Source organism: Pempheris klunzingeri, chromosome 1 (assembly GCF_042242105.1).
Source record: "Pempheris klunzingeri isolate RE-2024b chromosome 1, fPemKlu1.hap1, whole genome shotgun sequence".
NCBI lineage: Eukaryota > Metazoa > Chordata > Actinopteri > Acropomatiformes > Pempheridae > Pempheris > Pempheris klunzingeri.
Genome location: NC_092012.1, coordinates 12,088,887 through 12,106,320, shown reverse-complemented (window position 1 = coordinate 12,106,320; position 17,434 = coordinate 12,088,887). Strand labels below are relative to the sequence as shown.

General features: G+C 40.4%; 1 protein-coding gene across 2 annotated transcripts; it reads right to left on the bottom strand.

Annotated features, from left to right (window-relative positions):
- Window positions 1–1,127: 1,127 nt before the first annotated feature.
- On the bottom strand, window positions 1,128–15,905 carry dync1li2 (dynein, cytoplasmic 1, light intermediate chain 2). 2 transcript variants are annotated; one of them, XM_070828214.1, is made up of 13 exons: window positions 15,791–15,905; window positions 14,922–14,995; window positions 14,275–14,391; window positions 13,940–14,170; window positions 9,892–10,055; window positions 8,436–8,529; window positions 8,130–8,265; window positions 7,801–7,912; window positions 7,635–7,694; window positions 7,001–7,045; window positions 6,747–6,864; window positions 5,548–5,676; window positions 1,128–4,683 (listed from the first exon to the last, which is right to left on the bottom strand). In XM_070828214.1, the coding sequence occupies exons 1-13, from the start codon at window positions 15,874–15,876 to the stop codon at window positions 4,571–4,573; spliced, it is 1,479 nt and encodes a 492-aa protein (XP_070684315.1). In that variant the 5' UTR covers window positions 15,877–15,905; the 3' UTR covers window positions 1,128–4,570. The 2 variants fall into 2 exon arrangements, with proteins under 2 accessions (XP_070684315.1, XP_070684323.1); XM_070828222.1 differs by having other exon boundaries at window positions 1,128–4,678.
- Between the last annotated feature and the right edge of the window lie 1,529 nt (window positions 15,906–17,434).

The following is a 17,434-nucleotide window of genomic DNA, read 5'->3' as shown; positions in this document are numbered from 1 at the left end:
TTTATCTTCCGCGGTGGCCACCATCACTGTGATCGCCCTAATCGCGTTTGAGGTGCTCATCTGTTAAAGCCAATCATCACTCTTAAAATTTGAGGAGAAAAATGTGATATTCTGGCATGATGGTCCCCACAAAGTTCTTAAAACTGGAGACTGGAGTTTAGATGACAAGTAGAGCAGCAGGAATCAAGCTGGTGTTGCAGTTTAGAGCTATTTTTGGTGGAGCAGGTGTGATTTTATCTGATGTCATGTCAAGTAAACTTTCACAATTCAGGGACAGGCCTGATTTAGAATTGTCTCCCTGTTTCTTAGTGCCCTCCTATGGTAGCTAGTGGTATTAAAAAGGTTGTCCATGTGATTTCAGATGGCAGGGGGGGTGCTAGGAAAAGTCAATCTGATACCTGAATGTTGCATCCAAGCAGCTATTACTTTTTAATGAAGGAGTGCAGCTCTCTGTTTATACTGCCAGCGGCTTTTCAGCATTTTCAGAGGAAGAGTTCAGTCCTCAGAGGCATTCTCAAAGATTAATGACTGATCAAAATGTGCAGACTCACCCACACAAAATGTTTCCCTTGCAAAGCCTCAGCCAATAAAAAAAAAACAAAAACTGATAATTGAGTTAATTCAAATTTGAGAAATAATCTGTTTAGGATTTAAGAGAGTATGAAATTGTATGCATTGTTATTCTGGTGGAAAAATACACATTCAATTACAGCACATTAGGATGATAATGCTTTAAGCTTTCAAGGTATTTGATGAGTACAAAGACTTCCTCTGGCTGTCGGCACACTGTTACAACTACAGTATGAACAGCTACTTTAAGTCTGTGGTGCTGCTCGTTCGCCGTTTTACTGACAAATCAACTGAATGCATTTGTTACAGTGCAGTGAAAACAACGTCCCTCATTTAAATTTCTATTTTCAATTGAGCAAACAGCACCATAGTTGTCATTAATCGGTAATGACAGCATCTCATAATGTTTTGTGCTCAAGCGTGGGGGCAGAGTTAGAGTTTGCAGAGGCATTTTAGCGGCGAAGTGTACTGTTCTGACAACCTTCAGTGTTTTGTCGTGACATGAAAAAAATCAATAAACAAACGGGGGAAAAAAAAAATGTGAAACTCACCCAAAGTTTGGATTCTTGGTTTTATTGAAGCCAGGGGTCTGATAAACATTTTCCTTATCTTTGTCGGCGTAAGAAGCTAGAATCCACATGGCAGCTTAGAGGCTACAGAACTGTGTTAAAGTCATACAATCAAACTTCTGAATTAATTCAGGACACAAAAATGCAGCCAGCCATGTGTTTACAATGTCTTGATATCCTGAATACAAAAGTACTGGAAGCAGAAGCTCGTAGTCTCATATAGGAGAAGACTGTCAATAGTGGTCGAAGGCAATTCAGTTAGGATGTGAAGGGTCAGTTGCTTTCAACTGAGTACAAAAGGTTATAACGTCTGTTCATTATTCAATCTTGGGAGCAACATCCAATTTTTTTTTTTACAAAGAGCAAGTGCAACTTTGAAACCAAGCAGCATGAGAGCGCCTCATTCCACTCAGCTAAATGACAGATTTTAATAACCGTGGCCGTGTTAAATGAAGAAAATATTGTGGTCAGTCAGGTTATGGTGACATTTCAAAATGATTTTGAACAGAAAGTGTCTATGGGGGAAAAAAAAAAAACATATCTGACAACAAAAAACAAAACATGCCTATGTGGGATGCAAATATTTCATGGGCAAAAAAAGACAAACCTGAAAATGAATGGATATTTATTTGGTTTATCTACTTCAAGATGTCCCCAAAACATCCCTAGCAAAGGTGTAATGACAATGATTTCTAGAGGACTGGTGTTAAATGTACAATATCACCAGAAGGGAGAGGTTATTCCATAGTTCACCACCAGGGGCACCTTCCATAACTTAAGCAGCAAATGCAGACGCTGTGAACGATGGAGCAGGATCACTTCTAGGTTCATTACTAAATGCTCTGAAAAGGCAAGGCAAAAAAAAGAGACATACGCATTCGGTTTCTTTTAACTGTACCAAGAGGGAACTGATACAAGTGTCCGAGAAAAAGTGCTTATTTCAACATGTGGCGGAACTGCTCCTGGCTGCTTTTAAATTGTGCTTCGTCCACTTCGGCAACAGACCCTCAGGTGCACATTCCACCCAGTCACGACAAAAAAAAAGAAAAAAAAGAAAAAGAAAAACAATAAGAGCTTCGTTTTGATCAAAAATAAATCCAGAACAGTTGTGTAACATCAATTTGACAACAAATCAAAATCATGCATAAAGTAGACTGTACACCAATATGGTCTTGTGGTTATTCCCTTAAGTTAAACCCTAATTGAATTCTATTTGTAGTCCAGTTTAGCGAATTTACCATAAACTACTGTACACAATTATGGTATTTTCTTTCCTTTGACTCTTGAAACCCCAGATATGGTTGAGTGGAGTAAGGCATTTCTACCATTTTAAAGGCTGTTATAAAAAAAAAAAAAAAAAAAGTTCATAGGCAGGTCTGAAGTTTGGAATGGCTCCATGCCAGACTAGGTCAAAAACGGCCACTGGTTAATCTTATGGATGACTGCCAACTATAAAAGCAGAACATACTGACTAATATGCATCTTTGGTTCCATGTTCCAATTCGCTCCAGCTGTCCTTTTTTGCCATTATTTCAACAGCAAATAGATGCTCACTTCACACTTGCCATTAATTCTGTGAAAGCTACCGATGTACACTATCCATAGGATTAAGGAGGGCCTTGCATACAGACTTAAGAATGATGAAATGTACACTTAATTCATGTTGATTAGATTATGGTGCCATGAAACCATAAATATAATTACAGATGATTTGATATGGTACAGTATAATGGTTTTCATTTTTTTTTTTTAAAAGAAAAAATACATAAGACAATTAAGCAACCCCTTAAGGACACACAAATTAATTAGGAGCATTCCTGTGAAGGCTGGGTGCCCACTGTGACAGCTGTACATTGAAGGCAAAGGTTGTAGTTTTGAATGGGCACTGATGAAAGAAACTGGAAAAAAAAAAAAAAAAAAGACCTAACTGGACAAACAGGTTTCCTACAGGGATGTGTTTCTACAGCTACTTCACGTAGAAACTGGGAATGTTTTAGCTGACATGCATGTACAGTGTGAATAAAACATGTGAAACCAGAGGAGGACAGTGCTGTCATACACTGAAGGATACAATGCATCATTTTGTTCAAACCACAGCAAATCGTTACGCGTCTTTTGGCTGCAAAGCAAGTGGTTCACATGAAGCGTTCGTCTGGGGGACCCAAAAGTTCCATCATGTGGTTTCTTGTTAATATCAGCAGCCTTTACAGTTTGTACGAAGGCATTCAATCTCTTGCTCTACTGAACACTATTAACTAGGCCACAGAAATCTTGTTTCTGAAAAATAACAGAGACCACAGGCTTGTTGTACATTACCAAAAATGTAAAACAAAATAAATTATTTGGATGACAAGAAATGGAAAACAAAACAAAACAAAAAAAAAAACTTTTAAACAGATGGTGCTACAGTGCATTTCCTCTTATGTAGACAAGCACCTCTACTATGACACAAACAGCTAACTGTGCGAGGCACTTAGGAGTTATAGTAGGAAAGATGCTGCCCAACCCTCTCCCCAAATATACACACCTGTAGCTAAAGAAGCAATTCTGTTACAACCTCCAAGCCTGTCAAATCCCAACCAGTCTCATTTAGCCAAAGAAGCCATTTTCAGAATTTGGACAGAATTGCATTTTGTACAAAATCAAAGTTAACCTGAATAGATTTTTTTTTTTTTTGTATTTATATTTACAGAATCCTTCGAGATGACTAGGGCAAACGATATGATATGCTATCAGCTATCTGGACATGTCATATTAGTGTCATGACGTTATGTTATGCGATACAGATGAATGCTTCCTAAAACCGGTAAATGGTGCACAAAATAAAATAAAAAGGAGGAACTTTGTATAAATACATCAGTATCATATCCAACATTTTTACATACTACATACGTTTGCAAGTATTTTAATTACTTTTCTCCGTGAAAATATTTAAAGTTTAAATACCTTTCCAATCGCAACCAAATTCCTTCCATGAGATAAGCTGAACCAGAGGCCACAGGATCGGTAGGTTTCCACTCTTTAAACCCATGAGGAGAGGGTGTTTTACCCCAGAAACCAGGGGGGGGTGGGGGGGGGGTGGGCCGCAGCCCGACGCATCAGGCTGGCCGCCAGGGAGTGTGCACACATTTCCATTAACTGACATCCCTCACAAAATAACATTTACAGTGGAAGAGAGGACAGAAATAAAGCCAAGCCTTCAGCACTCATCAACTCATTAACACCTCCATCTCTGTTATCGCTCTTTTCCCCATCTCACCAGAACACCAAAGTATCTGATAGCATCTGAAACTTCATTTTGGTGAAACCGCTGTGTGTGTGCTGACTGATATAGACAATGGGAATTTGGTCAATTTTTTTTTATGCTCACATGTACATGTATGTTTCCAGAGTATTAATGCAGTGGACGATGCAGCCGTTTTTTGTTGCCTTCACGCTTCGTTCTCTGTCGGCGGTGGTATGTTGTTAGCTGAAACCATGGAGTCTTGTTTGCGAGTCATCCTGTCCAACTCAGCCTGGACGTCAGTCAAACCCGGCTTCTGCCCTTGGGAAAAACAGGAGACAAAGCCCAAAAGTAATCTCCTGTAGTGTCTGTGTGAACTCATAAATTAACAGTTGTTGTACGGCCAGCAAGCGGATGGATGGGGGTTGGATGGCGGTGAGGTCCCATGCTGGAGATTGGCAGCTCGTTGTCAGAGTTAACACACATGCAAATCTAATCAGCAGACAATGGGAGCACGTAGTCATGCATCATCTTTTCAACTGGATCTCACAAAGATGTTAATACTGCGCAGCACTGGAACAATAAGTACATGTCGGTAGTCTCAGACAGAGAGATGAGTTATGCAATGTTTTCCTCAACGTTTCACTGCGTACATTCAGCCATTTCACAAGTAGCTGACTTTGTTATATCATTAGAATATAACAAAGTAAAAATATGTGTTGGGAGTTGAAAATAAGAACTGCTGACATGCAAACCAGCTGAGGTTATTCAAGTCAAATAACAGGTCAATAAATTAGTTGAGCAAGAGAGCAGTGGGATGTGACATGGAGTGAGCGACATTAAGTTTCACGGGGACTTTTATGATTGGAGGTTTGGTGCATACAGGCCTGTCACAAGTTTCCTCAGATGTCAGGAGTTCAGTCAAAGAGGACAACTTTTCTTTTCCCCCTGTTATAACCTTCTGTCTCAGGCTGTAGAGATACAACTCCAGACAGCAAAATAGTCGACAGCCTCTATCAACAAAAAGCCCTGTTTCTAACTCCTCCAGTCCGCGCTCTGAGACGGATGCTGGAGTCAACAATAATGCTATTTAACTGTTTTGACAAAAGGGGAAAAGGGGCTAACCTGTAAGGAAGAAGGTTTGAAAACAGGGAGAGATCAGAGTACAGGAATGAGAGATTGTACCTGTTTTCTTGGCGGATCCTTGAACTCCAGCACCAACTGCTCCACTTCCTGGGCTCCCCGGGGCTCCGGTCTTTTTACTCAACAGACTGTTGAAGAAGTTAGCCAGCACTCCCTCATTGGCAGCCCCTGCTGCAAGAAACATGGAAAATCACTTCTGTATTAATGAAACCTCATTTTCTTGTGAAAGAGTAACAAGCTTTTAAAAGGTTGTACAAATTCTTCGCTGATAGCAGACATCATCCACCGCATTTAACTCTACGACTATTGAGAACATAGACGGATTAAGAACAGATTATATTGCTTTAAATGTCCAACATCTTATAAAGTTGTGATTCCAAACTAGTATTTTTGAATAGTGTCAATTACTAACTTCTATTCATATACATAGTCATTATTCCTGCCATTTATTTAAAAACGCCACAACTTTATCTTATAATGTGGAGGACAAAAGCTCCTTTAACAGGGTGGTGTAGCGTACTCTGGTATGTGCACCACCCTAAAAATCACATGGCTAGTCTCAGTGAGCTTTACAATGTGTAAAGCATATGACACACTCTATCTCAGGATCCTTGATGTGGATAAGGAACTACTCCACAAAGCGTCCTTTATCGGGAAAGACTGTGGTGAAGAAGTTGCTACAAGCAAAGAGAACTTTCTGTGGTCTGATTTGTTTTCACACAGAATGTGCAATTTTAACTCCTCTACTAACATCACAATTCAAAAATCACATTAGGCAAGGGTTAAAATACCTCTATTAAATCTAGTTAAAACCACCATTGAGTTTTTTTTTTTAAGGCGGAATGCATTAGCCACCTACTGTATTTAATGACGGAGAGAATGTCAGTGTTTCTGCTTGAGGGTGGACAGCTCAGGAGGTGTACAAGAATCTATTGCCATGTGAATTATTTTAATTCTTACCTCTTGGGGGCAATATTGCAGCACTTCAATAAAATAAAAAGTTGTTCACGTCACAGCCAAAAGATTACAGATGAATGGAGAGAACGCGATCAAAGCAGTTTGTTGCGGGGAACCAAAGCTTGGCGCCAATAAATGTGGATTATTAAAGAGAATCCCGAATTAAATAGAAAGGGCTGTGCAAGCCCCTGGGATAAACTACACAAACTAGGGAGCACTGGAGTGCAAAGCATGATTCTCAGTAATCATGTAGGACAATGAATGAGCAGCCGTAGGACTCCTACCTTTCATGTTAGGGTCAGGCTTTTTGACAGCAGCCATTGGTGAGCCACTGGTGACGGTGGGTTGGCCGGCACGGCCCGCAGGCCTGGGGGACCCTGAGGCCGTCCGTCCTGGAGACTCCTGCAACACAGAAACCAGAGTGAGACTGCTGTAACAAACAAATAACTTACTTTGTCTATCCAGACAAAAAAAAAAGGGGTAGGAATAAACCCATCCATACTAAGATTCCACATTTGAATTATGATAAGACACTTACTGTTGCTCCTCTTGTCGGTGTTGCTGGCTGCTTCGCTAACAAAGACTGCAGAGAATAAAAAGTTACAAAGTCGATCACAGCAATAAGTTCCTATGCACGCTCAAATGGAAAGTACTGGGCAAAAAATAAGTTCATTTCAAGGATACATGTTTATAACATTTATCGCATTTTGAAAACGTACATGGTATATGCAAGATAAAGACAGTTTCCATCAACTCCTGTCACTTTTAACCATGCATAAATAGAAGAGCAAGTAGTGCAGATAACATTAGAGACTTTGGTAAAATGAAACCTCAACTAACACCAAACACTTCTCTAACTACTATGCTGAAGCCTCAAGATGAGTGTTTTATTTAGACCGCTGTCCTAGTTTATTTGTCCACAAAAGAAGTGAAGGAAATGTCACTTGTCATGTGGATGTCCACCAGCACATGAATACAGTATACTGCCTTGTATAGTAGTGAAAATGATCCTCCTTAACAACCCAACACTAAACTTCAGTCTCATGTTATCCTGTTCGATCAGGGGATGAGATGTTATTTTATTTTTTAAAGCTTCAATATCAACATGGGTTTTTTTTCTCACTGTCAGAGACCCGTGACAGAAATCATGTCATGAAGAAAGAGGAACGTACCTGTTGCTTCATCAGGAATACCTGCTCGTCCTCTGCATTTATTTCTTTGTCATGAACCAGCTGTGAAGAAGGGCAAAGGAGAAAGGATGCGGTTTTCTTAATTGGCACTGTGGGCTGTTAAGTCAACCGTAGAGTTCACATTTTGTCAGTATTTGGACTGCCGTACCTTTCGTACTGGAGGCTTTGTGATAAAATCTTCGAATGGATCTTCGGGTCTGACTGTTGTGAAGTTTTCGTGCAAAATCCCAATTTTCTTTTCATTATCCCATCCAGATGGACTGAAAGAAATTACAAGTGGGTGCAATGAGATCAATTCTGTTGTAAAGAGCTGAGGAGAGTATTTCCTTGGAATAAAAAAAAAAAAGTTTTTGGTTTGGCATGTCCGTTCATACTGTTAACAACAATTTTACCTAAATGTTACCATTATGAGTAGTGAAAAGCCACAGAAATCCTGATTACTTGTAAATAAACTTGTACATCTCTAGCTTCACTTACATGAAGACTGCATCCTTCTCCACCACTAAGGCAGGTGTGGTGAACTGGAACTCATACATCTTATGGACTATATATTTGTATAGCAGATCCATGTTCTTCTCCTCTTTGACTGAGGTATAGATCAGGCCAGCTCCATCTGTTGGATTCAGTTAAGGCAGCAACTTTTGGGGTAATGACATAAAATATCATGGGCTGTATGACAAAAACCTGATGTGTGGCTCTTCTCTGTTTGAACAGTCAGTGTAATAAATATAATGGCCACTGTGATAGAATTACAAACAACTAGTATATGCATTGAAAGGATACACTGTAAGCAAAATCTCCTGATGTGGGACTGGATGAAATCGAAGTGCTCCTCTCTGTAGTCATGCTCCTTCTCTAGTACACCGACTGCGTCACACTGAAAAATAAAGATTGAGAGAAAAGAGATAAATATTTTAATCGCACAGGCAAAAAATATCTGCATCGACAAATATGTGAACGTGCGTATACTCTTTGCATTACGGTTGAGCGATTTCACAAAGCAGCGAGCAGCAACTGGCCCCTGTCAGAAGGTTTTTTGTGACATTTTTTCTCATTTTGTTTTGCGAATTTAATAATCTGCCTCCTCAAGCAACATAGTAAATAATTACCCTATAAAGCCCGATATTTTGCCGGCTATCTATGCTCACTGGTGTCTGTGGCGGCCAGTTAGACAATATTAACAAGCTGCCCAACGCTACTCCGCATCTTCAGCTCATTCTACAATGAAGGCCTTTTCTGTTGTGATTTTAATCAAGCAAATAGATTTTATTTCTAAAAATCTGTCAGCCCGGGCTGACCGGGAAAGACGTCACACCAGAAGGAGTGAGGTTCAAAAGAAGACTGTCAGCACAGTTTCATGATCAAAAGTCACAGGATTTCTAGAACTTTTAGTAACTATTGATAAGATAAAGTCATAAACAGAAAAAAAGTGATCTTGAAAAGTTATTTTCTGTCAGGCTGAGGACTTTTACTTACTGACAATGGCTTGACAGAGGCACCAAAGATAATGAAAGGCAGATTTACCATTTTCTAGTCACAGCTAGCATGTGAAGCTCTGCTGATGGCTACACTGTACTTTTCAGCAGCAGCCTTTTCCTGGAGGGTTAACAAGCAAGTATAATGGCAGCTTTTTATGACAGGATACTGCCTCACAAAGCACCACATACAAGTAAAAGCATGAATAAAAGTCCAGCCCTACTGATACAAATGCATTAACAGGGAGTGAACAAACTCTACATACGGTCTGAGCCCGAATGTCCTCCTCAGTCAAAACCCCTTCAGACGATACCAGAATTAAGGGTAGCTGTAAAGGTTTTTAAAGGAGTATTTCTGTGCCTGATTACAGGCAGCAGTTAAGGGGGAGCGCCAAAAGATCTGATCCTAAGATAGGTATCCCCTGACTTTTCTGTGAATAATGTTGAAGTAAGAGCGCTTTTAGGAACTCCAAGAGGACAAACCGGAGGTAATCGCTCATTGGGTGGAAATAGATGGTATATTAAGTATCAATTCTAAAATCTAAAAAATTGTAGAGGCTGCATGTGCGAGTTATGAGAAATATGGGTCACAAGTATGTAGCATTAGGCCAGAGAACAAAGCAAATGTCCTACTTCAGACACCGAAGAAAAGCTTTGATAGATTGGTAAAACCTCTCGTAGCAATACAAAAACACAAGTTGTCTCAGGAGTATGGAGTCTATAACTTCACAAATAAGGGTTTATGGGTTGCAGAAATGAGTTACCTTTGTGCAAACTATTAGCACTGGAATGCCCAGGTTGTGTGTGAGTGTGTTGTCCCCAAGCGGTAGCACAACAGCCTCGTCTTCCCCTGCTGTTGGGGCCCGTCTCTGTGGGGAGGATGGGGTGGCATCCTCCGGTTCTGCGTACTCTTGGAACGCTTTCACCACTAGTAGAAAGACAGAGGAAATAAAAGATAGGAATTAAGACTATTAGTGAACATACAGCTCTGGATGTTAAGATTAGCTCAGCTTCCAATGTCACAATCTGCCTCACCCCTTCTCCTTTGTTAATGTTCACATCTAGTCTCACATTCTCCTCTTAAAAGAAATTACCACTGACAAAGGCTTTCTCTTTCTCTTTACTGTTCTCTTGATTTCATGCCACGGCTGACCCTTGTATCGCTAAAAGACTTGTATTTTATGAGAAATTCCTCGGGCAAAATGTGTACCGTGAAAGTATATCATTATGCACATCACATCATGCACCAGTAGATATAAATTAAAATTTGAACCAACAGTGCTTATGCAGATTTAAGTTAACCTGCCGCTTTTATCAAACAAAATGCCCTACTTTTCCCAGCTGGTGTTGCACTTTTGAATGCTGTCTCTGCATTATGACCCATTCTAACATTCATTTAACAAGAGGTGTATAGATAACACAGAATAACACTCATGATACAATGGATTAGTTATATAAAGTCGCAAATGATGTGCAAAAAGTTAAGGTGCTTCAAAAAAAGATTTGAAATATAAATGAGTTGGACATTAACAACACTTTAACTTACTGAGCCTTTTTTCTCTTTGCTCTATGTTGTCATTTAATAAATACTTTCAAAACTGTCAAAGTTGTTGTGGCCACAACTCGGTATCTCTGTAGCCCCAGCACGTAACTTTTTGAGGTGCATGTCACCTTTGATACAGCTAGAGCGCTCCTTGTAGCTTCTTCAACACCCTGACGCCTGGAACCTGGTTTTATAGCACAGTGTGAACCGTTGTGCTCAGCTTGAAACTACATCCCTGAGATTAGATCATCGGGTACTTCAGGTAAACTTGTTTTGTATTGTTCAGACTGCGTTAATTACACAAAATTTCCACTGTTACTTAATAGGCCTTGGGTGAAAGGTAGAACAAGACACATGAGTATCATCCTTCACTTTGCTCTTGTGCCGTCCAGATATGAACAAATCTGTGGTGTGAGAAGGTGGCGGTGGTGTTGGGGTGGGAGAGGCTGCAGGAAGCTTTGGCCTACTTCCTCAGGAGCTTCGGGAATGCAGTAGGGGACAGCCCACAACTCACCAGACTGACCGGTCGTTTTGAGCCTCCTTAACTTTAAAACATGGGATTTGGTATATGGGGCGAAAACTGGTCACGACCCTGCTTGGATACAGGATTATACATATCCAGGACATATGCGCAAATAGGTTGGAGAATGTACATTAAGGCATAAGAGACAGAATTTAACAAGATGTTTTTCCACTATCCAAAAGGGAAATTCATGAAATTCTCTGGCCTTATTTCCCATTTAAGTTTATCTACAGGGGATAAAATTTGATTGACTGCTAGAAGTCAGACATTCATCTAATCCTTTCCACTGCAGACTTTAATCTTACATGCCTGCTTGGCCTTAACGTGGCACACGACCAGCAGAGCAGATTAGTTAGGCACTGATCAATATTTACTGATTTTATTGCAAATATGTATTGCAAAAATTTCCTTAAATTAAAATATATAAAATACAAGTAGCTTATAACAAAAAACACATCACTCAAACATTATTTTCACTTTCATCTATTCATCATGGTGCTCTGTCTCCACCACTATGGTGTCTGAAGAGGTGAGTAGTTCGTATGGGCCTTTTGAGACTTTGATTTCACCATGAAAACGTCTGATTTCATGCCCACAGGACATTTGATGCTAAATGGAGAGATTTTGGGAGGTGTTTCACTTTAAATTCCAAAGTCAAAAAGACATAGACAGACAGACTTTGAACCACCAACACCTAATTGACTGTTCCTCAAACAAAGGTGGGGTCAAAATGCATTGGCACACATCAGTGGACTGCTCAGGCTTCAATAAATGTAATGATAGGCTGATATATTTATACTGCACTTACCTTTTAAAAAAAATGACTAGACATTAATTAGTCATCAAGATTCTTAGTAGGTATATGGAATTCTTGAAAGATGTCAGTAAAAGCCAGAGCTCAATTTTAGCTACAAATAAAAGTGGCTTTTCTTGCCAACTAAATGTCAAATATGAGCATATTTGGTCTTTAAACCTTTTACTAGTTAATGCTGCTGGCTCATGGATGAAACATTCTTACAGCTGTCAGGTTATTAGTTTCCTTTCATTTCAATGAAACAGGGATATAGTCAAAAAATCATAGTATAGACACTCTCATTTGCAAATACTGTAGCTAAACTCCCTGTCTCGTCAGTACCACACTAGAGGACACTAAGTAAAAACACTTCTTATTCCAACGTGTGGTCCAAGCAGCAATAGGCTGATCCTGTAATTTGACTTCAGACGACGCCAGCAGCCAGCCTACTTCAGTTACAGCACAGCAGGAGCCACAGCAGCGTCCGGCCCACTGACTGAATTCAGACCCACTCTGTTTACGTCCCTTCCTTTCCCTGACGCTGCTGCTGGAAGGGAGGGAACCATGATGCAAGACGCCTGCAAGACTCCCTGGACAAAAGCCACTCACACAAACTTCCACTCCTGTCTGTCAGGCTCTCTCTCTTGCTCACACACTCATATCCACAAATACATAACCTGACTCGGTCTCACCAGTCTGTTACTGACATCACAACTGACAAGCGGATGCTTTATCTGGATGACACGTGTGAGCTAAACTGGAAATATAACCATGTCAGTGGGTGTAGTGAAGCCAAAACATTTGGCCAAAGAGGGAAAGTAGGAGGAATACCTGAGAAATCTTTAACCTCAACGGTTCAGACAAACACAACAACTCAAATTAACTGTAAAGAAATAATGAAGCCTTCATCTAGTGAATGTATACATTTCAGGATGTATTTTCTTTCTACTGCACTATATAAATCAGTTTCAACTATGCTTAACTAACACAGCTACTTGAACTGAGACAGGGCAGAAAAGCAAGCTGAGTCATTAAAGTCATCACATGCACTTTAAGTGTTTGTAATTAACAATTAGTCATCACTTGGCCACCAGCTTCCCTTTTCTTTTTCACATGCTAGCCAGAAGATTCGGCTACTTGTTACCACTTGTCACTGTATTAGCATGTTACATATTGAGAACATTTAGACCGGTTCTGTTACATTTATCTGCAGCCATTTAACAATTTGATATCTTTGCGATAAATCATTTCAGACTTATACGTGCAACAGCAGCAAGTAAACTTTAGAGGCAGACAGGAACCTTCTGAAAAACCCTGCAGGCTGAACTAACTTGTATGAAAAGCAACAATCTTTCCAAACACAAAAGAACTGTTCATAAGAGAGATGATCAGTTCTAAAATTAAACGAGAGGACAACATCTGAGTGCATCACACTCATTGATCTGCAAAACTTGCCTCCAGCTGGAACACACAGCTGAGGATCATGGGCCTCTCTGATGATGACCTAAAAACATCCATGACATTGTGTAATGCTATACAGTGCCGCTCGCCCTCCGTGCAACACAGCGACCAATCTCTCCCTTTTCCCAGCAGCCAGTCAGCAAGGACTCTCGCTTTTTTTATGCAGCAATACACCCGTTGCCTCCACCCTGAGATGCTTCAGGCACCTTTTCTAAGAGCTGTACACAGATATACAGTTCAACAAAATGTATGCATATGTCCCATTTCCACTATATTATATCTCAGATTTTTGCATGTTGAGACATAAAAGGACTACCTGAATACCGAATCACCATCTTATACCAATCTTATCAAACAGTCTCTTTTAACGGTTGCCTTTCATGGCTTAAAAAGCTGGCACATTGTTTTGTCCATCTAAAAATGTGATGGCTTTTCATTCCAATACCATCCATAATGAGTGAATACGAGTAGATGCAGTCGAACATTACTTACTGTTCTGCTCCATTTCTCTCATGTCCTCAGGTGGGATCTTGAGCTTGTCCACATGATCACGTAGCACACTGGCCCACTTCTGCAGTGACTCCATAATGGTCCAGGGTCGTGACATATCCGCAACAAACACAGCTAGACAGTCAGGTAGAGACTGGGCTGAAACAGCAAACTTAAGTAGGCCTTTGTGGTACAGGTCTCCATCTAGGATCCAAACATTACAGCGAGTAAGGTCTGTAAAGGAAAGCAAAAACAATTACTGTCTAAAACGACTGTTGATTTTTAACAGTTACTGCTGTAAAACTGCAAAAGAAAAGGGTTACAGCAGGTAGGCTCACCATCTCTGTCCTCATCGTGGACATTTAAGTACAGATACTCCAGTCCCCTCCCTTTCTTGCTGTGATCAGCTCCTTGAAGTTTGGCCACAAGTGTCGTTTTTCCAGATCCATCCTCACCTGTAAGATATTTTATTACATGTGACATCATTCATTATCATTAGTAGCAGTCGTAATATTGTTCAACACACATCAGTATGGCTGTATTAGAGTAATAATGTATGTGATGCACTGAGAAATCCATTCAATTTACTGTCTAAACAAAAACTAAACTTTCTTCTAAATGCATTGATTGCACAAATGTCCCCATGACTGTCAGAGGCTGCAATGTCTCACAGAAATCTTTCAAACCAAAAGCAGCATTTCTCACATTTTTTTGAAGACCAGCCCACATAAAGTCTGTCCCCACCCAATGCGACTTTTCTGTATTTTGTATTTATTAGGTCTTCCTTTCTACAGTGTGGGAGGAAGCACAGCTGCAAATGCATACTGTTTAAAAAGTCACAGTGGCTTAAACGTGCAATCCTCAGCCTTTGGGAGTTCAGGGTGGCTGTTGCAGTTTGCCGGCCCTCCACTCCCCGAAGGGTTGACCATCACAAATACACTGCAGACACATACACTTTCACACACGTGGCTTACGTAACACTTACCAAATACCAGGATATTTTTTCCTGATGGCAACTTTGAACTTGATCTAGTTGAAACTTCACTCAGTATTGAGGTCCTGCAATAAACGGCAAACACATAGAGACAGCAGGCTGTTAGATTGACAGTCAAGTGGCACACTGACAGCTCCCTACCTCTAAACACAAGTTTCAACCAAAACTGTGGAGCTAGCGTGACATAACTTGACTTATTTACTTGTAGCGATGAAGATGATTATCCCACTGTTTCAGTCAGCCCACTGATGTGTCCACGACAACACAAAAAAGCAGGAAATGACAAGTCATCTCTACTGACCGGTGCGTTAGAAATGAATAATGTTAGCTACGGATCTGAAACCATGAAACCTGACAAGTTGAAGCCCAGAAACAGTCCGACCCTTATTCATAAATGTTAACTAAAGCCAGTATTTACTTTCAGTCAGTCTGTTACTGTTTTAGCTTAACGTTAACGTTCCTGTTAGCTTGTTGTAACCTGCATCAAGAAGCTAACTTAGAGGACTTGTATGTAGCCTTGACATGACCACCACAGCCCCTGATACTGTCAATGGTTTTACTCAAACTTGACTCGGTAGTTTAACAGCATTCCTCATATTTGCAAACCTCGCTAATAGACAATCTTGGCTAGCGACAGTGTGGCTAATCAGCAGTAGCCCACGTAGCTGACGTTAGCTGAGCGGCTAGCACCAGTAACGTTAGCACACTGACCGCCCAGATTCAGTCAGTGCTAATGTTAGTGCTAGCCGGGCCGGTGTTTGATTGTGAACGACCGGCAGTGACAAAGCACAACCACGGAGGAGCTTTTCCAAGAAGGACCCCGGCAGACTTGAAGTCGTTAAACAATAGCAAGAACTTGCCAAAGGTTTTGTCCTTCTTCCTCTTCGTTGTTGTTGTCGCCTGCCCCAGCTGCGCCCGGGAGCTGTTTCTCCAGAACGGGAGCCATCTTCTCTTTCTACAACCACAAAGGCGAGGCCCTGCTTCTTGGGCACCACTAGCACCGCCTTCATCCAAGCAGTCAAGGGTGCGTTACATTCACTGACTGCTGCGCCGCGCCGGTGCCCTGCGAGCACCTCTGCGAGCACCCGACGTCCGCTAAAGTAGCTGTAAAGTGTCCTTATTGATTGTGTCAGTGGTTATTATGAGGATTCACGCACTCCATTTGCACAACATGTGATAATAGTGTGTGAAAGAGGAGGATTTGACATTGGAAGACAGTTTTTGTGGCTCAAACATGGGTCTGAACTATCAAGCAGCACTTCTGGCCACATCCCAATAAGTGATGTCATGGTAGTTTTTTCTTTTTTTTTTTTTCTTGAACAGCTGATGAGGAACACTGTGATATCAACAAATGCCCTCTGGCAATAAGTCCTTTATAGTTTTCTGTGATTTAGAGTTGACTTAATCTCTAATTCTCTTTAATTCTTGACCTTATAGACTTAATTTTGCCAGTTTATATGTCTCCAACTATGTCTGTCAAGCAGGCACATCTGTGATTCTTCTGCTAGTCTCCTCTACATGAAAAAAAAACAAGACAGGGTCCGTGGTTGCTCAGCAGTCTAATAAGCACATACCACAAGGGTGTCCATAGATACAGTTGAACACACTTCACGGATTCAAGAACTACTTTCTCACTAAAGGATGCTAAAAATCATCAAAGATCGTTTTTATGGCCTCAAGAATGATCATGTTCATTGTGCACTCTGTGAAACTGGTTCAGTGTCCTTGCAACACAATGTTTATTGTGTTAATGTGGCAGGGTGTTTGGTGGCTAATACCTTTTGTTCAAAGGCCGTGCAGGGCCAAAAAAAAGAGTGTGTCAACCAATCCGAATCTTCCCACAGCGACTGTTCTATTGCCACCATTATTTTTAGGATTAAGTCACCTCAGGGACCTGGTCTCGCTGTAAATAAATAGTTTTGTTTTCAGAGTTTCTTTGATTAAGAAGAATCTAATAGAGAAAAAGCTGACCAATTAATCTGGGAGCCATCAAAAATGTTGTCTTAAATTCGATCTAATCTTCACCAACTCTCTGTATCTCTAAAGCTTATACTTATAAGCAGATTTGTGATACACTCACCATATGGCCAAGGCTAAATTTGGGAGCAAAAATACATAAATAGGGGAAGGGATCACACTTTGTGTCTGATAGCAGACCCACGGTCTTCACTTTAGTAAAACTTAAAGGGCAAGACAGTCCAGTAAATACATGGTCATCTAATGCCAATTATAGAAACTACAACTTCAAGTTTTTCTCACAAATTATTTCCAACTTCTGTAAAGAAAACAAGTCAGGTATGCCAAAGGGGACATTATTGTCAAGTAAGATTTTTCCATCATGTACCTGTTAATCACATGTCAATTGGAAAATGAATCATATCTTTAAACTTTAGCAAAAGAGAATAGTTCTTTAACAAACCCATGTCAGACCTTAGTGACGAGGAGAAGGACTCGTGATATCTGAATATTTGTATTATTTTTTTATTCTTATTATTTCACCCTGC

What these genes read in the sequence shown, in the direction of transcription:
- dync1li2 (XM_070828214.1), bottom strand. Translation starts at nt 15,876, where the DNA reads ATGGCTCCCGTTCTGGAGAAACAGCTCCCGGGCGCAGCTGGGGCAGGC. An exon ending in TGCTAATAGTTTGCACAAAG is followed by an intron (nt 8,530 to 9,891) that starts GTAACTCATTTC and finishes TTTATTTTTCAG; the next exon opens with TGTGACGCAGTCGGTGTACT. An exon ending in AGGATCCGCCAAGAAAACAG is followed by an intron (nt 4,684 to 5,547) that starts GTACAATCTCTC and finishes GTTTTTCCCAAG; the next exon opens with GGCAGAAGCCGGGTTTGACT.